We start from the raw sequence: 23,111 nt of genomic DNA on the forward strand, positions 1-23,111 counted from the left end.
TACCTTTTTTATTTATTTTTTATTCTGAGGTGGAAACAAGCTTCCATAATTATTTTACTTCAAATAGGATAATATTACATAATTTCTTACCACTGGATTGAGCAGTTTAGCTGGACAAACTTATTTTTTTTAGTCAGTAAACATGATTTTCTCTTCAATTAGACGTGTTAAATCTCTCTGAAATCTCTATTTACTCTCGTATGTATGTACAGTATGTATGTTAATTATAAGAGATCGATAAACATGTTAGTCACTCAGTCAGTAAAACGAAATGACCGTTAATTTTTTAATTACTCAAGTTGGTGTGGCTTTCTGTGAAAGACAAACGGCTTAATATTTTTAGCTATGAAATTGGATTTATCTGATCATTATAATGCGTTTGACTGATCTAATTTCTACTCTTTATTAAAAGCTGTATTCAACTGATTTCATTTCATGTAATTCTGCAAAATATAGTTTATGGTTATGAAAAATTACACATTTCAGCATTAGAATAATCTCTGTATTGGTCATCTCACAAGTTTACATAGTTATGAAAATAAAACCTGCAAGGAAACTTCTGGGAAGGTTCTCTTTAGAACCTCCCTGCTACGTTCTGGGAGTTACAAAAAAACATAACCTACAGAGAACGTTGCTAGAACGTTATTTGGTTCCAAAAAACACCAAATGGGAACGTTGGGGGAACGTTCTGTGTTTACTGGGTTACTTGTAAGATATGGTTGCTAGCTGACCAGAATAGTCAGTCATATACTATGAAACTTGGGTTAAACATGTTTCTTTCTTCTGAACCTTTGGTGATGATCTCCACAGCTAATGATTTAAATGGCTCATTAGATTGTTTTTATCAATTTGTCACCGTATTCACCCTAAATGTGCTCACACCAAAGTGTGAAAGAAGGATGTAATTCTTCTGTAAAGGAGGTGACACTGATTCAGCAGTGAGACCCTTTTTAAGGGGCACACTCAGACCATGTTTGCTGTAACAGGTAACTTCAAAGCCAACAGGAGCTTAAGGGTAAATCAGCTTAGAGTAGTTGCCATGGCAACATGCAAATCGGCTCATGGCTGATTCCTCAAGCTGACCCCACAGTCACATGACATGGAGCCACTCCCCCCTGCCTGAAGGGGTGAAGTGGCCAGGGTAAGTTTTAAGATCAAGGCTGTGACCACGTCCTGTGCATTTAACCTTCCCACGTCTCGTCCCCGTAAAGACATGGCACGTGCTTTTTTGTTACTCTGTGAATGAGGTTAACCTGTGATTCTTAAAAGCATAGTTCACCAAAGAAATGCTATTTTGGCATCTTTTACTCAATCTTATGTTGTTCCACAGTCATTTGACCCCCTCATATGAAATTTTACAGAATGCCCAAACTGTTCTTTTTCCTTGTATGCATTCACTGAGACCAGAATAAAATGTAAAATCCCTCTGTCTATTTTCTTAATGCATTTTTTTGGTTCATTTGTTCGATTAAAAAAACATATTTAGTTATTTAGTGTGCTTAAACACCAAGTTAACTTAACTTAAGCTTAAACACCAACTTAAACACTTAAGTTCACGCTAACACCATGTCCTAACCAGACGCAACGCCGCAACACGTGATAAAAAGTATCTTTTTCATGTTAATCAGAGTTTTTGTCCCAACTAGCCGCGACGTCGACACGAGATGATTCTATTTTAGAAACGGTTTCTATTTTTCTGTGACATCGCGGCTAAAACAACACTACAAAGTATGATAATCGCAGATACTGTTTATGTGCTTTATTTAATGTTACAGTTTTTCCTCAATCGATTTGACACATTTCTCCAAACTCAGTTCACTGTTCTAAAAACAGTTAACACAGTAATCTAAACACATACATTTTCCTTCATTTCATGCACATTACAAATCACATGCATCACACTGTGCACAAAATTCTCAAATGTTTTCACAGTAGTTCATACAGCCAACCAAACTTTAATATATCAGAAAAAAACAATTGCAGCTTTTCAACTGGTTTTACAAAAATCACAATCATTTGTGCACCATTTTTCCAAACACACACACACACACACACACACACCTTCGCCTGGACCCGATGACAACGCAGTGCTGAAGTGCCAACTAGTCTCTCCCTATGGAGGATCCCTTTACCACTCTACAGATAAAGCGTTGTCGGGAAACTCAATTCGCGTATCTACCCCGAATTGATAAAATAAAATAAAATTCTGTATCAAAAATTATAAGGAAACTCCAGTACTTTGTTTAGGCTTGGTTTGTAGGGAATTCCAAACCTGCGCACATATATTCAAACGCACATAACTATAGAACCAATTCTTAATGCGCATGTGAACGCCATCAGCGTTTCTCACAGGTTCGCGTTTAAAGTCTGTGTAGAGAGAATGGTGCGTCGTCTTAACGGCCCCTAATTTAATAACAAATGATCATTGCGATGGAAGCGAATCAATCAAAACTAACTTTAGCTGGAAAATAACTTTATTAAAGAACCGCTATAAAGCCAAAACAATCTTACCTTAAATTATACGTTTATCTCTGTAAAGCTGCTTTGAAACAATCTACATTGTTAAAAGCGCTATATAAATGAAGATGACTTGACTTGACTTGACTTGACACACACACACACAAAAAAAACCTCTTATTTGTTAAATTCTCAGTTGTACTTGGAATGTTCTCAATTAGCCCCAAATAAATATCTGCTGAGTTAGTGCTAAGTTATTTATCTGCACACAACACAGTGCAAATTTCCTAATTGTTTACATAGCTATCTCAATTACAAAAACTATAAAAAGGGAAATGAAAAACGGGAAAAATGGGAAAAGGAGGAGGTGTAAAGCCGCGTTTCCACTGAAATTACCCGGAACAATTTGTCCGGGGAACTTTTTGTCCCCCAGACCTGTTGCTGTCTGCGTTTCCATCGTGGTCTAAAGTACTGTGAAGATTAGGCAAATTAGTCCGGTGACGTAGGACTGCTCGCTACTTTACATTTCCGCTGGATTTCATCCTCTGAATTTAAGCTTAATAAAGCCTGAACCTCGTCGTCGGCCCATCGGCCATATTTTTTAAACTCCATTGTTGATTCGAATAGCAAACAACTCTTACTGCACGCACCACAACTGTCTTCTAAAACCACACCGGAAAGTTCCTGAACTTTGAAAAAGTACTACCTCGTGAGCAGGGACTTTCTGAGGGGGAAATTTTAACCAGAACTTCATTTAGACCCTTGTTCCTGTGGTCGAAACACCAAATTACCACCCCAAAGTCCCTAGTGTCTGGGGAAAGTTCCTGCGGTGGAAATGCTGCTTAAGGTGAGAGGTTTTGGAGAGGATAGAGAAAGGGTAATATTGAGAGGGAGAGGAACAGTGGAAGAGGTAGGAAGAGATGAGGGGAATAGATGGTATAGGAAGAGGAGATGGAGCAAGAAGAGTTGAGGATGTAGGAAGAGGGAGAAGAGATGGTAGAACATAGAAGATGGTAGATGGTAGAAGAACATATAAGAAGACATGTACTGAGAGGAAGGGGAGAGCAAGGTGTAAGAGGAGGGAGGAGAGGTAGAAGGATAGGATACAGACAGGTTTCAAATGAAATCAGAGCCAACCTAATTGACCATGATATAAATTATGGTCTTTCCTCGAGGGAAGCTGGAAAAGATTTCAGCCCAATATAAACATTGTGCCACAGTCAATGTCCCTGGTCAGCAAGTGCTGCAGTCCACTGATGTTGTGGCACGCAACACTGTCTTTGGGCTGCACAACACAGAAAGGCTTCTTATTTCCACCAACGGCGGAACGGCTGCGGATCCGCTCCGGAATGGCGGCGGAGTCAATAGGTTTCTATTAAAGTCAATGTGGGTATTTTCACTGACTGCGGAACGGCTGCGTTCCGACTCCGGCGATCCGCAGCCCTCTGGAGCAGATACGCAGAGCTTCTATTTTTGCCGGATGCCGGAGAGCTCCGCAGCAATTCAGCACTTATATTGCGCGATCATACGTGAATTCTCGTGGGTCCTCGTGACTTCAGCTGTCAGTCATTGCCTCAGCCGTTGCGCAACAAATCGGCGAGCTCCAGCGAGGGCGGCGCGGCGCGTCTTGGACGGTGAGAGCGGCGAGGAGAGTTGAAGTCAGGTCAACTTTAAACAATCTCTGTTACCTTAAATTATACGCTTATCTCTGTAAAGCTGCTTTGAAACAATCTACATTGTTAAAAGCGCTATATAAATGAAGATTACTGACTTTATGGTAATGAGCTATGACGCGGTTCGGCGGCAACCAATCGGAAAGTAGAAGTCCTCCGCTTGAGAGGATTCCAGAGAGACCAGTCAAGTACAATTTGTTTCCGACCACATTAGTTCCCAAGCAAAATGGAGGAGAGGATGATCATGTGAATTTGATAAGAAGATGTGCAACACTATTTATAGGCAACATTTTCGTGCTAGAACGCTTGTTTTTCAGCGGGAATTTGCTCAAATCAACACCGACCAATTGCATTAAGGCTACACTTCAACCTGGACAGTTATTGTAACGTAGGCTGCACACAAATTAATGTTAATTAAAGACCAAATTTGCGTCAACATGCTTGTTTGCTTTGCGGCCCCTTTAAATAAAGTTTGCAAAACCAAGCATTCGATCTACGTCAGAGCGTCCAGGAATCCTTCTTTGGCGTAGTTGGCAGGGCAGCGAACGCGAATTTTGACGCACTCGCCGGCGGCGGTGTGAACACAGAGTAAGGCTTTTTTGAAATTCAATGAAATAAACTTTCCGCAGGGTGATCAGGAACAAATTGAGCGAAATTGTGTGACCCGTGAAAATATATGCTGTGATGTTGATGAAATTCTTTGACCAGATGTAAATGAGAGGCAAGATCTATAAAGTTCATTGATTCATTTATTGCAGTGCATTTATTTATTTACTTATTTATTTTATTTTATTTTTTGGGGCGAAAGCTCATTGTTATACAACTAAACTCGTCATTGAATAAATTTGAATAACACGATTAAAGAATGTGAAAAACATATATATATACAATATTTATATTTATTTGTGTATCTACAGCATTAACAGCAAGCCAAAGAGGGCAAGGTTTCAACTGAACTATGCATATTCATTTTATGCAATTATGTTATGTTCTTGCTTCATCAATGCAACAAGTCAAGTCAAGTCAAGTCACATTTATTTATATAGCGCTTTTTAAAATACAGATTGTTTCAAAGCAGCTTTACAGAGATAACAGGAAAATAATGCAAAATTTTGTTTCCAGGAGAAAATAGCATTACAGTCCAGCTTAAGTAAGTTCAGTGATGTTTCATTTTTGTTTTAAAAAAGTTATTAATTTAGTTAGTTTATATATATATATAGCCGCTCTGGAGTAAACCGTGATGTCATCGTCCAGCTCAGTTCAGTTCTTGTATAATAGTGTCAAGACAGGCAGATCAATATCATTGTTGAATATTAAATAAAATGTTAAATTTAATGTCAATAATTTAATTCACGTTCTTAAATAAGCGAGGTTTTCTAGAATATTTCAACTGCTCATGGTATGATGCATTTTAGCGATGGCCAAATGGTACTTTAAACTCAGTCAGATCTATAAAATTAATATTCATATATACAAGTTATTATATACATAATTATATACATTATATACATAATCATGATGATACATTAAACTCCCCGTAATTCTCTCCTTGATAGCACAAAATTTCATTTATATAAACTTTTCATCCACAGTTATTGCCTTTCTTTCTTAATGTTATTACTATCAAACTTTTTAATTGCATAGAGGTATAAGGTGTATTCTCCCAGGATCAGTAGCAGCATTTCAGTCTGTTCTATTTTTGTGCAGACACTCATCCCATCATTGTGGCTCTCTGACAGCTTTATGCTGATTTGAATTTCCTCTCGGCTCTGCAGATTTTCAAAGACATGCCAGTGTCTGGAGGAGGGCAGGGCAACACCCAGCTCAACCTGCCCAGGCGGAGAAGTGCAGACAGCAAGGCCCCGTCCTGCAGTGAGAGACCCCTCACGCTTTTCCCCACACCCACATTCTCAGAGAAAGACAAAGGTACGTGCTTTCATTAAAATATAAAAAATTATAGTTCTTTAGAACTAAAAATAATGCTAGAATGCATGACTCTGTACATGACCTTCATGACTCTGTAGCCAGTTCTATTACATCCCGGTCAACACGCCTCCATATGGGTCAGCCTTGCTAGAGGGCAAGCTGTCAGGAGATCGTATTTCAAATTAAACACGCTCCACCTGAGCAAAATTAGGGCTGTCAAATTAAAATTTGAATAGTATTTCAAAAACATTAAAACCCAACAATGACACTTACATCATCATCATCATCATCATCATCATCATCATTGCATATCGTGCACCACTGATAAGGCTGCCTGTCTAACTGAACTTATGCCTTTTAAATTTAAATATAATTCAAATATTAGTAATATTTAACTATGAAATTTAGAGGATCTTTCAGATTCTGAGCTGGATAAAGATACTTCCCAGGCCTCAGATCCAGCACCTCTTGATCCATCAAATAAAGCTGTGATTTCTAGGCCAGCAGAGCGAGCTCAAGTGCCAGTTTTGGCAGTACCAACGACATCTGCTTTTGTTAGAGGCTCCCATCGTCAGAAATCCGAAGGGCTGAAGAGCTACAGTCTTCCTGGAAGGCACCACTAGCGCTAACACCTTACCCAAAACACAGTTAGTTAATGTGTTGGGGCCGGATAGCTGTGGCCTTGCCGCAGTGCCTCTGGTGGGACCTACATTTGATATGTTGGCTGGAGCGACCGCAGGAGCACATAGAAACAAAATCATCCAGACAAGCGCAGCAGGGCTGTGGATGTTCAGCTGTGTAAAGCTTATCAGGCATCAGCTTTAGCGGCAAGGCTTTCTGGCACAAGTTTCCAGTCCATGTAGTAGGGCGGTTAAGCGCAAAAATCGATCACTTTGCAATAAAAGCATCCAATTTGGTAGGAAGGCTCACAAAGGGGGTCTGATCAAATTTGACCGCCGGGGGTCAAATTTCAAGCGCCTACGGTCCTAAATCTGATAAGACCCCCTTTGTGAGCCTTCATACCAAATTTCATGCTTTTATCGCAAAGTGATCGATTCTGATGAAAATCTGCGCTTAGCCGCCCCTCTAATGGCTTCAGTGGTCCTAGCACGCCGCCAGGTTTGGTTATCAGAAGCAAATGTTTCTGACCAGGATTGTGCAACAGTGGTGGCTGCCCCAGTTGTACTAGGGGAGGTTTTTGGCCCATCATCAGGAGCAGCCCTGGAACAGGCACGGAAAGCAAGGGAGTTAACTTATGCAGTGCGACAGATGGGGCAAATGGGACTGTTTTTGGCAACAGGAGGCTGGGGTCGTTCAACCTTATCTGTCCAAGACTGTTGAGGTTCACAGCGTACTTTGACCCAGAGTTCCTTGGCAAACCGGAGGAGGGACAATCACCACTCTTTTTGCCAGCAGCAGCCAACAAAGCAGCTAGAAATGCAACTGTTAGGATCCCTGGGTACTCAATACCCTAAGATGGAACCAAGCCACCAGATTACCAGGGTATTGTTCCAACAGTCTAAAATGGAAATGCGGAGTGCAAATCTCTCTCGACAGAGATCTCAACACGGAAAAGAGCAATAGCACTCCTGCCCTCAGAGTCAGTAGGGCAGGGGTTTTATTCTGCCTACTTTCTAATTTCAAAGAAGGATGAAGACTGGCGTTCCATCTTTAATCTGAAACGGTTCAATTGGTCTTTAACGTCTACCTTTTCGACTGTTGAACCTGTCAACCCTCTTTACGAGCATAAGACAAGGGGGACTGGTTCACTACAGTGGAATTCTGTGATACATTTTTTCACATTCCCATCCACAGAGATCACAGAAAGTACCTCTGTTTTTTCTTTCAAGACAGCTTGTAAGAACTTTGCTTTTGAACTGTCTCTGGCTCCTCGAATTTTTACCAAGTACATGGATGCAGCACTCATTCCTCTCCGTTGGCAGGGAATTTGGCTGATATGTGCCTAAACCAAACAAGCGAGGAGCGACACAAAAGACTAGGCTTGATGTTGAACGAATAGAAGAGCTGGCTTACTCCATGCAGAATAGTATCACATCTGGGCTTACATGTAGCTCTGGACTCAATGACCATGAGAGCCTGTCTTTCCATCTGGAAAAACTACCCAGTTAGAGGCAGCAGGTAGGCTTCTTGGGCAGGAGTTCATATAAACCTGCTGGAAATTGAGGCTGTGTATCAAGCCTTGATGCATTTTCTCCCAGACCCGGGGAGAAAACATGCCATTGTGCGCACAGACAGTTCCACAGTGGTGTACTACATAAACCTGTACCACATAACAACTAATTCTCAATCTCTTCATGGCAAGGCCTGAGAGCTCCTCTTATGGGTGCATACAAAATGGTATTTTCCCTTACATCTTCCAGTGGTGGGCAATGTGGCAGCTGACCTCCTACCCAGGAGAATAGCAGCTGCACCCAGAGATTGTGCAAGTCATTTGGGCTCAATTCATAAGGGCTCAGGTGGATCTTTTTGCCTCTTAGAAGACTACTAACTGTCCCCTACGGTACTCAATGGTGGGACAGAAGGGGACACGAAGGGCAGCACTAAATGAAAAATAAAATAAAAATGATCTATAAACAAAACAAGGAAAATGTACACATCTTTATCCTGTTCCTGTTTAAAAAGTTTTTACCCCCTGGCTTTTAATGCATTGTTTCTCCTTCTGGAGCATCAGTGAATGTTTGCAGCTTTTGTAATAGTTGAGTATGAGTCCCTCAGTTGACCTCAGTGTGAAAAGATGGATCTCAAATTCATAGTCACTACTGGAAAGGGTTCAAATAGGGCTGCACAATATATAGAAATTATCGAAATATTGCAAATGTATATATCGTGATATGAATATCGCAATGCCTTGCAATAACTGCGGTCATGAGCAAAAGACAAAGAGAAAATCACTTACTGCTCTTGGCTGAATAACTTTTGTAGCTTTAATAAGAATCAGTGTATTTTTAATTCATACAGTGAAAACTAAGCAGTGTTTTATTGTTACATTTGATTATTCAGTTTCTGTTGTTAAATAAACCTAATGTAGGATAACCTGAAACCCTAAACCCTGTGGTTTACACTGATGTTAAAATATGTAAAATATGATGTTCTTTTATTAACTATTAACTTCTTATGCTACAGTAAAACACTGCTGTTCACTTTCAGAAGTTGTAGGGATGTTTTCTTGTTAAAAAAATAATGTGAAACACGTATGTAGGTTATATAATTTTAAATATTTTAAAGATCATTTAAGTTTATTTTACACACTTTAGGCATTATCATATCGCTTATCGAATATCACATTATTTAATGAGTTATCGCATATCGCATTTTTCTTCAATATCGTGCAGCCCTAGGTTCAAATATGCAAAAGATTTTGGAAAACCAAAGAATTTGGGGGACCTGGAGGATTTTTCTGAAGAACAAACAAGGGACTCAACCATCACAAAACAAATACATTACAGCATTTAACAATTGTTAATATTAGTTAATACAAGTTAGTTAGTTAGTTAATGTTAGTTCACAGTGCATTAACTAATGTTAACAGATAAAATGCTTTAGTATGTTGAGATTAACTAAGATGAATAAATGCTGTACAATTATTGTTCATGTTAACTAGTGTAGTTAGCTAATGTTAACTAATTAAACCTTAAAGTCCACATGAAATCAAAATTGACCATACTTACTTTGTTTGCCTAAATTGATCGTTTTGTGGTGAACAATTCATCCATGCAAGTCAATCCACACAAAAAATTTTTTGGCTTCGTAATCTTTAATCACAATCTGAAAATGCCCCTCCCCTCTGCATTGGAGGACCTTCCCTGATGACGTAGACTTGACGGCTTGGTTTGGGAAACGCTTAACCACTCCCCTCAAACCGTTAGTCTGTTATGAGCAGAGATGGAGAGGAGGAGCGCTAGAGTAAAACCCTGCCCTTTGTTCAATATTCCGTTTCACTGGGAAATACATCACAACACTGGAGAAAAGTAGTTTGCAACTTCCGGTTCACGCGGACTTTAATTATAAAAAGGAAATCCCAAAGATTGTTGGAATTCTCCCAGTAGGGTGTTTACATGCAAACGGTTTTACATTGCTAAGCTCTGTCCATCATGTCAGCTGGAGATGGAAATTCAGTTTGAGGTAGGGCTGGGCGATATATCGCATGACATTGTTATGCGCATCTCGTCAGTAAAGCCGGTTCCTTGATTAGTAGTAAATCGCCATCACCTGCTTTCAGATGGAGCGGCATTTACTACACAGAGCCGTAGTTAACTGACAAGCTGAGCCATATCGCATTAATTATCGCAGGCGATACGTCCGCGATAATTATGCGTCCACGAAATATGCGTCTAACAATGTCATGCGATATATCGCCCAGCCCTAGTTTGAGGTCTATAAATTGTTGTGCTATAAATGACAATGGAATCAATTATTGAAATAGTTTCGGGTTTCAAGTTGGCACACCTACAGTATGACCAGACACCAACCTGTTCGCAATTACTAAAAAATGCTGCCAACCCCTTCTGGGCATGTGACGAATGAACTAGTCCACAAATATTAGATTCCATTTAGTTATTGTCTAAAGACATGAGTCACTAGAAGTGTAACTTGAATTGCTAATTGAAATACAAACCACATAAAAAATGCAAACCACTAGATCCCGCCTGGCCATGTTTTAGCCACAGGCTGGAGTAATTATATTAGCATACCGTTAACTCTTCATTAGGATAACAACATTTTTGCTTTTCCATCAGCAGTGGAGAAGAGGAACAGTGTGGTTGTAAACTCCAGTGCAGACTCAGTAAATTGCAACAGCACACACAACCGGACTCGACTCAACAGCCTGCCCACCGGAGACGGAGATCATGATGGGCTTCAACTGGCCAACCCGAGTCAGCCTAATTCACTGTAAGTGTACAGTACATGCTTTAAAGCAAAAGTGTGTTAAATACTGTCTCCCATTCTCCTGGTTGCCTCTGTTTATTTGAGCATCCCAGCCAGCCCAACACAACAATACTGGCCGAACCAATGCCATGAGTTTGTCCAACCAACAGCAGGTAGGGGGAGTATTCAAGAAACTTAGTTAAAAACCATCGTTTTCAATCATCAAACCAAGCAGCTTTTTGTTGGTCAGTGCTTGTGACCAACTTGAAAATCTGTGTGTGGAACTTTTTCGCCCTCACGCAAAACTCCAGATCATGCAGATTCCAATTGGAATGACTGGATTTTGATAAACTAATTCATAATCGGTTTTCAGATGGCTTTGCCTGTGTAGACTAAAAGAATATGCAATTTCTCCACACACAAACACATTCTGTTTATCAGCATCACTATTCCAATATCAAGGACAATAATTGACAATAATGATTTTTGTCATAGTATTGCAGTCCTACCTTGTAATGAGTTTTTATTTTATTATTATTATTATTATTATTATTATTATTATTTATATACTTTATGTAGGATATTTAAAATGTAAAATCTCATAACATTATGCAATTGCTGTGAAAATAAATGTATGCCACCTTTGAGCAGCATTGAACAGTCATGTAAAGAAACATGCCATGACAGATGAGGGTTCTGTGTTATTTTGGCAATGCAAAGGCAAAATAGCTTTGAATTATTGGAATTAATTTACTAAATTGTAATATTTTACATAACAAAAACAACACAGAGGCATAAGGTAACTATAAGGTAATTTATATATATATAAAAAATAATAATAATAACTTTACAAAGTTAAAAAAGTCCCAGAAAATTACTTTTATAGGGCAAATATTGACCCTTAGGCCCTGTGTCCACCAAAGCATTTTTTCACATGGCTGGCTTATTTTTCAAATTGTTTTCAATGGGAGCGCCACGTTTTTAAAATGCCAGGAGGGTAAAGAGGCGCTGAGTATCTATTTCACGCTGAAACACTATGCATTTTTTACCGGTCTCCTAGAGTTGAAGAGTGTTCAACTTTGGGTAAAACCATAGACTGTAAAAAAATATGTACGTAGTGTCCGTGACGTCACCCCTAGGTTTCTGAAGACAGTTTTTGAAGCCTAAAGTGGACGTGGCCGACCGTCGCCATCTTGGCAGCGCGTCACTCCCGGATTTATTTATTTTTACAGTCAGGCAATGAGCTGAGGTAACGTGACGGCTGACAGACAGCAGACAAACGGCTAATGATGACTAATGACCACAGCAGCGGGAATCCACAGACACCAGGCTGTAAACCCGTTTTTTTCTGCTGTAAAATTTGGCATTTTAACATGTGGGAGATACAGATTTGACTCACTTTTGACACCAGCATCAAGCGGCCAGTCAACGAATTGCAGTTTAACTCACTTCCGTGTTGGTTTCAAAAGAGAGACGGGGAGGTTGCCGCTTGGGTATGACGCAGCACTCATAACTGTCACTTATTACCCAGCCGTCCAATCACAGTGGAGGAGGGGCGGGACAAATACCACACCGACCAACCGTCACATTCTGCTTATACAACGTCAACAGATGACAACAACAAGCATAATAACGGAACTAAATAATTTAAAACAAGAGCCAGAGCAAATACGTTAGATTGTATCGACATTTTTATATAGAAACAACACAGAAACAAACTATCTGTGAAATGAGATACTAGTAACACTACGGATATTCCGTATCATAGCAAGCGAAGCATCTCAACTGAAAAAAATCCCGCTGCGCTACCAAATCGCTCTCAAGCGCCCATAGCTAGGCGTTTTCAGCAGAGCACCTTGCGTTTTCAGCTGGCTAAACGTGCTTTGATGGACACGTGGCCTTAATGCAAAAGTTCATTTCTGACCCTGGTACATGTGACCACACCTTTAGTCAGGGTTTCTTGCACCAAAAAGTTGTCAGAATCTAGATTTACTTGACCATTTTCTCTCTGACCCGTACTGCACCTTTAAGAGTCCTTCTTTATGTAAATGACACAACTTCTTCCCATATGCAGTGAGGTGCAGCAAAAATGTCGATGTTCAAAGCATAATGGAGATGTATTTTCTAAGTAGATTTGCCGCAAGATGCAGGCCGGACTTGAACATTTGTCGCACACATTAGCACTGTAGCTCATGTCTTATGCGAATGTGTTAACTGCTTTGCTGTTGGTTCAATGTTAGAGCATATCTACAAAATAGATAAAACATAATAGATCTTTTACTTCCAAAGTAAAAAAAAAAAAAAATCCTGAATCCTGTTTTCCATGATACATCCCCTTCAAAGCAAACATAATATACCCTCTCACATGGGCTGTAGTAATGATTTTCCCTGTAACCTTTCCAATCTCCTACAGCCCTTTTCCACTGTGTGCACTTTGTAAGGCACACTGTTTGAAGTATGCATCTCACTGTCTCTGGTTGGCCATGGGTCGGTAATGGATTTTTGAACCACTATCTTGGGCCCATTGTGATAGCTCTTTGCTGTGCACAGCTATGGCATGAGATGAGGGTAGTTTTTTTAATGCTGCTGCTCTGCAGCATAAGCACATACGAAGCAGAAATACAAAAAGTCCCCATGTTCTCAAGATCTTGATCTCAGTGAAACACTCTTATTGCTTTGCTTTTTTTGGCAACCGATTAGAAATATGAATGCAAACAATTTGCGCAAAAATTGTACTCTGCTGACTGTGCAGTTTAGTCAGTCTAAACTTTTTGAAAAAGTTTGTATGTTGTTAGTGGTGTTTGATAAGGCAAGCATTTCTACATGCGTTGGATAACAGTTTTATGATGCACTGTTTGTGCTACAGATATGAATGATATCAAGCCAAGTCACCTTTATTCATATAGCACTTTATACAAAACAGATTGTTTCAAAGCAGCTTTACAGTGATAACAGGAAAATGATGATGATATCGGCTGTTGTTCAGCTGAAGTCAGTTCAGTGTTGATTCAGTTCCATTGTAAAGATCATCAATTATTAAAGCAGTTCTGCAAAAATCGAATGTCGTTTTCCAGCTCAGTTCAGTTCTCACACAACAGCGTCAGTACATGATGACTATGATTCAGGCTGCATCACAAGTCAGAATTCAGATCAGGATAGATAGCATTCAAATATTCATCCAAGTTCTTTAGCCTCAAAATCGATTTCTCAAATTCATGTGCCTTGTTGGAGAAAGGTTTGGCATTGCTTACTTGTGATTATTATTATGATTAATTTTTGTTCTGTTGTTTGCCTGGTGGATATAAGACAGGTAAAGAAATCCCCTAGAATAACATTGAAGGAGGGTTTCAAGCCATAACTAGAGACCAGAATAGCATATGACCAGAAACTCGTACTTGAGAACAGTGTGTTCAAACATCACTTCTATTATTGATTGCTATCAGGATGTGGAGAGAGTTTCCAGAATAACAGTAAGTGTTTATAATAAAAAAAATGCCTACTCTAACATTAAATTATTATTATTTGTTATTGTTGTTGTTTTCACATATATTGTATTAATGTGTTTATATTTCTTAATTTCTGCAAATCATCTATTATCTAGAAGCATACAGGTGCTGGTCATATAATTAGAATATTATCAAAAAGTTGATTTATTTCAGTAATTCCGTTAAAAAAGTGAAACTTGTATATTATATAGACTCATTACATGCAAAGTGAGATATCTCAAGCCTTTATTTGTTATAATTTTGATGATTATGGCTTACAGCTTGTGAAAACCACAAAATCAAAATCTCAGAAAATTAGAATATTACATGAAATCACACAGTAATTACACAGTGATACCATGGTCATTGAACCAGGTTTTGGTTCTTTTGGCAGTGTGGGCAGGTGCAAATCCTGCTGGGAAATGAAGGAAGCATGAAGTGCTCTGAAAATGTCCTGGTAGACGGCTGCGTTGACTCTGGATTTAATAAAGCACAGTGGACCAAAGTCCTCTTTTCTGATGAGAGCAAATTTTGCATCTCATTTGGAAACCAAGGTCCCAGAGTCTGGAGGAAGAATGGAGAGGCACACAATCCAAGATGCTTGAAGTCCAGTGTGAAGTTTCCACAGTCTGTGTTGGTTTGGGGAGCCATGTCATCGGCTGGTGTTGGTCCACTCAACGCAGCCGTCTACCAGGACATTTCCAGAGCACTTCATGCTTCCTTCAGCAGACAAGCTTTATGGAGATGCTGACTGCATTTTCCAGCAGGATTTTCACCGGCCCACACTGCCAAAAGAACCAAAACCTGCTTCAATGACCATGGGATTACTGTGTAATTACTGTGTGATTTCATGTAATATTCTAATTTTCTGGGATTTTGATTTTGTGGTTTTCACAAGCTGTAAGCCATAATCATCAAAATTATAACAAATAAAGGCTTGAAATATCTCACTTTGCATGTAATGAGTCTATATAATATACAAGTTTCACTTTTTGAATGGAATAACTGAAATAAATCAACTTTTTGATGATATTCTAATTATATGACCAGCACCTGTATATAGAGGCTATTGTCCCTGTCATATAAACAATAAAAATAAAATAAATTAAAATAGAGACATCATAGAGCAACCACCCAGAACATCCTAACAACCACTGCAGTAGCAATGCCCTAGAAACCACTCAAACACCCTAGCAACATCATAACAATAAATTCGCAAATACAAGAACATAATAACAGCGCCCTTGCTACCATCATCTGTTTTAACTGTTTGAATTAGTATGTGGAATAGAACAATGATTTATCTCAATGTTTGCTATGAAGTAGACAGCGTCTTACATTTAGGAGATCTTTACCGTTTGCATAGTTTTTAGTTTTAGCTTTTGTTTCAGGGTCAAAAGGGTAGATTGTTTTATCAGACTGAACAACCTTTTGATACAATCTGTTATTCATTTCATTACCTTACATTGGCTACAGTCTTTGCTTGCTTTGAGGTTTTTATTATTTGAATGGAAATTATGAAACCCAGCACAGCCCTCAGATTCTCTCAAGTTCCTGCCAACATATTTACTGTTGAGAGAGGCATGACTGCCAAGGTCTTTGCCTTTAACCGGTGTTCCCCAAGATTCTGTCCTCGACCCTTTCCCAATCTCCCACTCCCAGTAGAAGATCACACTCTTAAGTTTCACGTCATAAACAATTGTTTTATTCCTGTGAAATATACTCACACAGATAGCCAGATTAGTGTGAAAAAGCTTACTGTACATCCAGTGATTCTCGCCCGTCAGACATTTTCATTGAATACTGCCATATAAATATTTCCCTCATACACAAAGTCATCTTCCTCGGGGTGTCGTAGATCGAGCATGAAAATAGGAATATATTCAAAATTTACTCATGAAACACACATTGCAATCGAATGATTCACAGTTCGCAGAAGATTGCCAGTCATACGTGTAAAGATTGCAGTTAGCTTTGACATTTGTTTTATAATGTTGGATAGACATAACATCGTGTCGGCCCAGATCTGGCCCAAATCTGGAACGCGTTGAATCCAAATGCACTGTACCAGATGTGGCCCGGATCTGGGCCGACACTATGTTGCTGTCTGGGTGTGCACATATCGAATCAAAATTTGAGTCAAAATCGAGAAGCCATGTCTGCTTATTTTAAAGCAACTTCCAAATCTGCCACGTTTAACAGAGCAAGCTCCAAACTCTAGTATTTCCCAGTACCAAAGCGCTGCACAAGCCAAAAACATGCACAAGAACATGCATAATTAGAAGTAAACAGAGAACTGAGTATCACATGTGAATGCATAATTAATAAGCATGTATAATTTAGATTTTATTGATCCAATGTGTGAATTCTGGGCATTCGGTATTAGCAAGTGCTAATGCTTTTTTTTTTTCTTTGTGATATTTCACTATGACTCAGTTTGACAGGAAAATAATAAAGCCGGTTGCAACAAGTGAGTGATAGCATCGTATATCCCTCACTGATAAGAAGTTTCATTATGAGATCAGTTATGTGCACTGTTAGACTTTTCAAGGGTTTTTTACAGTAAAGTTACTGTAATTAAGAGTTACAGTACCAAACCGTATTTCAGTTTTACAGTACATGGTACTGTAATTGTGTAATACAGTGCATTACTGTAAAAACGAAGCTAATCAGTACACTACTGTAATTATTTTTATTTGTACTAAATATAAATTAGATTTCATAATTTTGATATATGATTAATTTTATTTTTATCCTACATAAGTACTACTGACATACAAACCAATTAGACAAAGTTATCTCAAAATACCATTTTTTTATTTAAAACATTTCATATATATCACAAAATAAACATGCCAATGCTGGAAATGATGTGTGACATTTTTACACATTAATGGGTGAGTTTGGGAACAACATTTTTTGTGTTAATTTTAACTCATTCATTGTGTTAATGATTTGAACAAAGTAAATATGTTAGAAAGGTTAGCACAAAGATGTGTAAACGTGTTAAATTAACACATTATGTGCTGTCGTTCACTGCACACATTTTTAAAAACATACATAAAACCATAAACAAACCATTAGCATTTGACTAAATGAATGTAGAGTCATTGGTTGTTTAGCTTATACAAGTATTATAATGAAATATCAACCATTACATTCATAAAACTGCAGAATATTAATACATTTTTAAGCAGTCAAAAAGGAAATGTCCAACACAGGACAAAACACAGTTCTTTTCACAATACATGACACATATGTACACTGGTGGCCAAAAGAAATATTTAAGTGTCTTAATGTTTTTGAAAGAAGTCTCTTTGATTCTCAAACATTTCTTATTATTATCAATGTCTGACTGTCTATTCTCCTCCATCTTTTCTACAGCATAGGAGTAAAAATCATCATCAAAATAATCTTTATAAAGCCAACACAATGTTTTTGTCCACCTTTGCGAATAAATGAACTTCGCCAAAGATTGGTTCCTGTTCAGAACTTGATTGACAACATCAGAATGTTCCCTGGTCTGCATGCGTGTCCACAAACACAAATGTACTCAGTCCTTCAGAGGAGATCCCGGTTCCAACACTATATGAGAGAGAGAGAGAGAGAGAGAGAGAGAGAATATTAGTGTCACATTATTTTTAACCTCCTTTTTTGTTAATTTGTATTATTATTTTCACAAAAACTTAAGAATATATATTTGTAAACAGCTTTTGTCAATAAATAGCATACAAAAGAACTAAATTAAATTATGCCAGATTAAATTTTAATACTTACAAATCCTAAATTCTGTCCAAAAATGCTGAGATCCATAGAGAGAAAGACTGAAATCGATGATTTTAGCCCATGTCAGCTTGTCTGCAGTGAAGGGGTCCCTGTTTGAGACAAATACACAGTAAGACGCATGCAAAAAATCACTGTGTGATGATCGTTCTCCTTCCTACAGTAGTTAACCCACCTGTGCACTGATATTAGGACCTTCCTGGTCAGGTGGGACTGCATTGGTAGAGTCTTCTGCCTAATAAAATGTCAAAATAATGCAAAAATATAAACTTAAGTTGTTTAGAATGCTAGATTTGGTATGTATGAATTAGTGAGAGTTTTACTGCAGTGCTTACCTGGATACATTTAATCTGGTGAGACTGAACAAAGAAAATGGTCCATCTTCCTGATCTTCTGGTTAATTTGCTGTGTAATAAATATAAAGTTAGACATGATGCAAAGGTCACTTATTTGATATAAAGTTAGCCAATTTCATAGAGATTTTATAAGATATTGTAAGCTACCTAGTCTGCACTAGTGGCTCCAAAGCAATTTTCACATATTGCTAATCATTTCAGCAAACTTATCTCAAAATATATCACAAATGGCCTACCTCTGGATTCTTGCTAGAAGTCACTGGTGCGTATTGGCGCTTTGTTGCAGTTACCTTTAAACACATAAAAATGGAAGTAAATATTAAATTCCATTAAAAATATATATATAATATGTTATAGTTTGCAAACTAATGCTAAAACTATAAAGGTTCTCATCAGTAGGCCAACATTATCTACAACCAAAACAGAATTTCACATTAGTTTATTCACATTTATTGTTAATGTAAACGCGTTGCTCGTTGGCATATTTTAACTCGATAATCTAACAAGTGTGTAAAATGAAACGTTAGCTCAGTTTACCGTGGTGAAGTTCGTCACCGCCATGTTGACGAGTAAGTTAGGCACACGTTATAACATAGGTTCAACTCACAATCCTGTCAACACACACAGAATGTTTTTTTTTTTTTTTTTTTTTTTTACCTTGCTTGCTGGTCTCTCTCTCTCTGTGAAGTGAATTCCGTCTCTTCCCCGGGCCAGACACGAACGGCGCGATCCAATAAAAGACAGACCCCACTGATATTACACTGGATGCTCTGGCGCGACACGACAAATCCCAGACAGTGTAGTGATGCGCCGCGCCGCGGCCGTTATATTTCTGACGTACGGTACTCCGAGTCCAAGCGCTCGCGCTATTTCTGACAAGGGACAAACAGGTTCAACCAACAGGTTTGCATTTTGTATTAAAGGTCCGGTCGCTTCAATGTGTCCAATATAGACAGCCTCTGGCTATTATAGCATTGTAGACAGGCGGTGTAAGGCAAAAATTAGGAAATAAAAAGCACAATGGAATGGTGCCAGCGGCCAGCCAGAGAGGCCGTTACGTCAAATACAGTAGTATACAACAAATTTAAAAAATACAGTAAAGGCCTCATTATACTTCTGCGTCGGACCTACGCCGGAGCCTATACGCCGTAGGCAACGTGTTGGTTTTAATTTATACTTCTGTGTCGTTGTCCGCGTTGACGCGCACCTAGGGAGCATGTGAAACCCCGAGGGAGGGTTTCTGGCAGACCAATCACCGCGCTTGTGTCCGCGTAGAATTGACGCGTTGTTACATTTTTGGAGAGGTGCACGTCAGGGTACGCCGTAGGGTACGCGCGCTACACACAGCCTACGACGTAGCTACGGTGGCAGTTCGACGCAGAAGTATAAAACAGGCTTAAGTCTCTGTATGTGGTGTTAGACAAATACAGTAGTATACAACAAATTTAAAAATACAGTAAGTCTCTGTATGTGGTGTTACTGTGCGTTCACACCGCCGGCGGCGAGAGCGGCAAAGTGGCCGGAAGCCATTCATTTGTGTAGATGTAGAAGTCCTCCGCCTGAGAGGAAAAAAATCACGCATTTTAATCTACGTCAGAGCGCCCCCGAATCTTTCTACGGCGTCGGTGGCAGAGCGAATTTTGCCGCTCTCGCCGGCGGCGGTGTGAACGTACAGTTAGACGTCACAGAAAATTCCCATGATGCAATGGGAATCACAGTTATTTACTGTAAAGAGAAATAGCAGTATAATACTGGGGGATTTAAAGTAAATAACTGTAGAAATTACAGAAAAGTCTAACAGTGTGGATAGCAGGAACGCTTTGTCCGTAGAGGCATCTGAGGTGGTGCTTTTTCAAATAAGTGTGTAGGACAGAAAAAAAGACGCCAAAGACATGTTACAAAATATTAGATCAAATAGTGTGTGTTTAAAATAATTTCTATTCAGCAACACTGACAATAACGTTTCAGGGGGAGGCAGCAACTCTCCTGACTCCCTTGAGCTCACTGTGTTCTCACTGAGCTCCTGAAGCATGGCGTGAATGTGAGAAGAGTAACTGCAAAATGTAGGTAAAAAAAAAAGTTATGTGATTGAATGCTGATTACCCTGTCAATGATGTAATGCCCGTCTATCATCATTGCAGCCGGTACACAAATTGGCCTAAATGAGTCAAACTGGTTGAAATGTACAGACTAAATCACAATGTCATGACGATTCACAACTTTTTTTTTTTTTGGAAAATGGGTGACTTATTCATATGAATTCGTAGAATCTCATTCATACGTTTCCGCACCAGTGACATATAACTGTTTCCAGTAAGATCGAGTTGTTACTGCAGATGACCTGAAAACAAGGTGACTAATAAAAATAATGGCCAAACAACAGCAGTAACAAAATCTACACAAAATATGCTTTTTACTAATTTATTGTTGTTGTTATAAAAAAAATGCTGATGAGACGTTGAAGTGACCTGTTTGTAATAAATAGTATATTAATATGAACACTATAGTAAATAGTACACTGTATGAAACAAACACAAATTTATATTATACAAAAAACAGATTTAAACACTTTGAATTCTCATTTTCAGAAGTATTAATAGGATAGACAGTTTATATAGTTGTTCCCATTGTTTTTATAACTCAACTGTTTTAGAGGAACAGATACCAACTTTAGATTATTAGATTAAAATGCCAAAATAAAATAAAAATATGACTTACTGCTGTGAAATGCAGAGACACCGAGCAAAATAGGATGATGACAGTATGACATCTAAATATTTTCATGGATTTAGGAGGAAAAGTCCTGCTTTTGTAACATGGAAATCTGTTTGTTTTGTAGTCATTGAAGGTTAATCCAGATAAGCATCCATGATATCATGAGATTAATAGTCGCAGCACTGCTGTGTGGTTCAGCTATTTCCTACGTTGAATGGAGAAACCAACCCCACAAGGATAGTAATACCAGAAATCGTTTATCTTGTGTGGATATTTTTCATCCATATGATGAAAACATCTTATAAATGATACTGAATTATTATTATTATTATTATAATTATGAAAATGCAGAAGGTTTACTGTAGTGGGTTTAGGGCAGTGGTTCCCAAACTTTTTAGAGTGGAGTACCCTCTGAGGCATTTCCCATCCTTCTGCGTACCCCTTCTCTTTCACTTAGACTGCAGATTTCCATTAAGAGACAATATTTGCCCTTAAACTCATTTTCAGGTGCATTTTTTACCTATATAAAGGCAAAGTTTTTGTAACTCTATTAAATATATGTCATGTTTTATGTCAAATTCTTACAATTCCATTCATTTAATTGATGTAATAAAAAAATTAAAAAAACAAAATCAATCATTTCAATCTAATTAAATCAGTATCAACAAAAGCCATCTTTGCACTGCAGTGGCATAAGCTGCATCTAGATGTATTTCCACACTGTTTAATGCTGCTCAGAGGTGGCATTAATGCGGTTACAATGGCATAAATAATGTTATGAGATATTCTAAATAATAAATAGAGAAATGTGAAATTGTGGTAAAAACAAAGTGATACTTTTAAATATTAAACTAAAACCACCAGTAGGTGGCAGTAAGTCACTGTCTTAATGAGTGCGTCATTGAATCATTCATTCAGTAATGAAGCAAGTGGCTGTATTTATGAATGGGTCATTGAATCATTGTCTCAGCTAATTTGTTCAAAGTTGCAGATTTTTACCTGAATTACATGAATAGTACATGAATTACCTGTAGCAGATCTATACAGGTGGAGCTGGGGAAGGTTTCTGAAAGCACACTGCATTGCTAAGGCAAATGCTACCCATGTATTTGAAAGTTAAGCACGCAAGCTCATTGCCAGATCTATATTTGTTCTTTATGCTAGTAAGAGCTGAAACTCCACTTTTAGTAATGTAGGGTGATTTGCTTAGGCAGCAGACTCTGCATTAGGAGTTGCAGAGACTAGTCGACTTTAATGCTCTGCCATGACGCTTTAAGCTTGACGTCGTCTAGTCGCTGATCATGGCCTATAGGGGGCGCAACAGGATAAGAAATCTTTGAAGTTTTTGAAGTTCCAACAGTTGAAATGACAAATAACTGCATACTCTGCGCTCCACAATATATGTTTGATTATATCTGGATGCTCAAAGGTTCAGCTCAAGGTTCAGGCCTATTTGTTCGTTAATGACGTCATCAGTGACTAGTTGACGTCGAGTTGACTTTAAAAGTCATTAAAAGACGTACTTTTATTTATTTATTTATTTATTTATTTATTTTATCTGAAGTTGTTCAACCCCTACTCTGCATGCAACCTATCATATGCACTCTTCTTTTGTTGATGCAGTCTGTTGTGACCACAAAAGATGAGGTAATTTGATTGGATGTCATGTATTTGAACTTTTACGGCACTACCATTTTCCTGTTTTTACACTAGAGGCAGAATTTCGCCAGTTAGAAATACATGCTCTGTTTTAATGTTATTTTAAGGTGGGGTAGAATTAAATGTACGGCAAAACTCAGCATTTTGTTTGCGCACCCCCTCTGTCACCT

At 38.4% G+C, this 23,111-nt stretch overlaps 1 protein-coding gene across 6 annotated transcripts in view; it reads left to right on the plus strand.

The window, feature by feature from the left end:
- LOC308705921 (rho GTPase-activating protein 26-like) overlaps positions 1-23,111 on the plus strand; it is a 126,998-nt gene that overhangs the window by 88,357 nt on the left and 15,530 nt on the right. For 3 of the 6 annotated variants that reach the window (XM_081391226.1, XM_081391228.1, XM_081391230.1), the window contains exons 19-20: positions 5,906-6,056; positions 10,814-10,967. In XM_081391226.1, the coding sequence (XP_081247352.1) occupies positions 5,906-6,056; positions 10,814-10,967 (305 nt within the window). The remainder of the gene's footprint in view (positions 1-5,905; positions 6,057-10,813; positions 10,968-23,111) is intronic. The other 3 variants (XM_081391227.1, XM_081391229.1, XM_081391231.1) reach the window with 1 other exon arrangement.

Source organism: Scardinius erythrophthalmus, assembly GCF_964197995.2.
Source record: "Scardinius erythrophthalmus genome assembly, chromosome: 17".
In the NCBI taxonomy this organism is placed as follows: Eukaryota; Metazoa; Chordata; class Actinopteri; order Cypriniformes; family Leuciscidae; genus Scardinius; species Scardinius erythrophthalmus.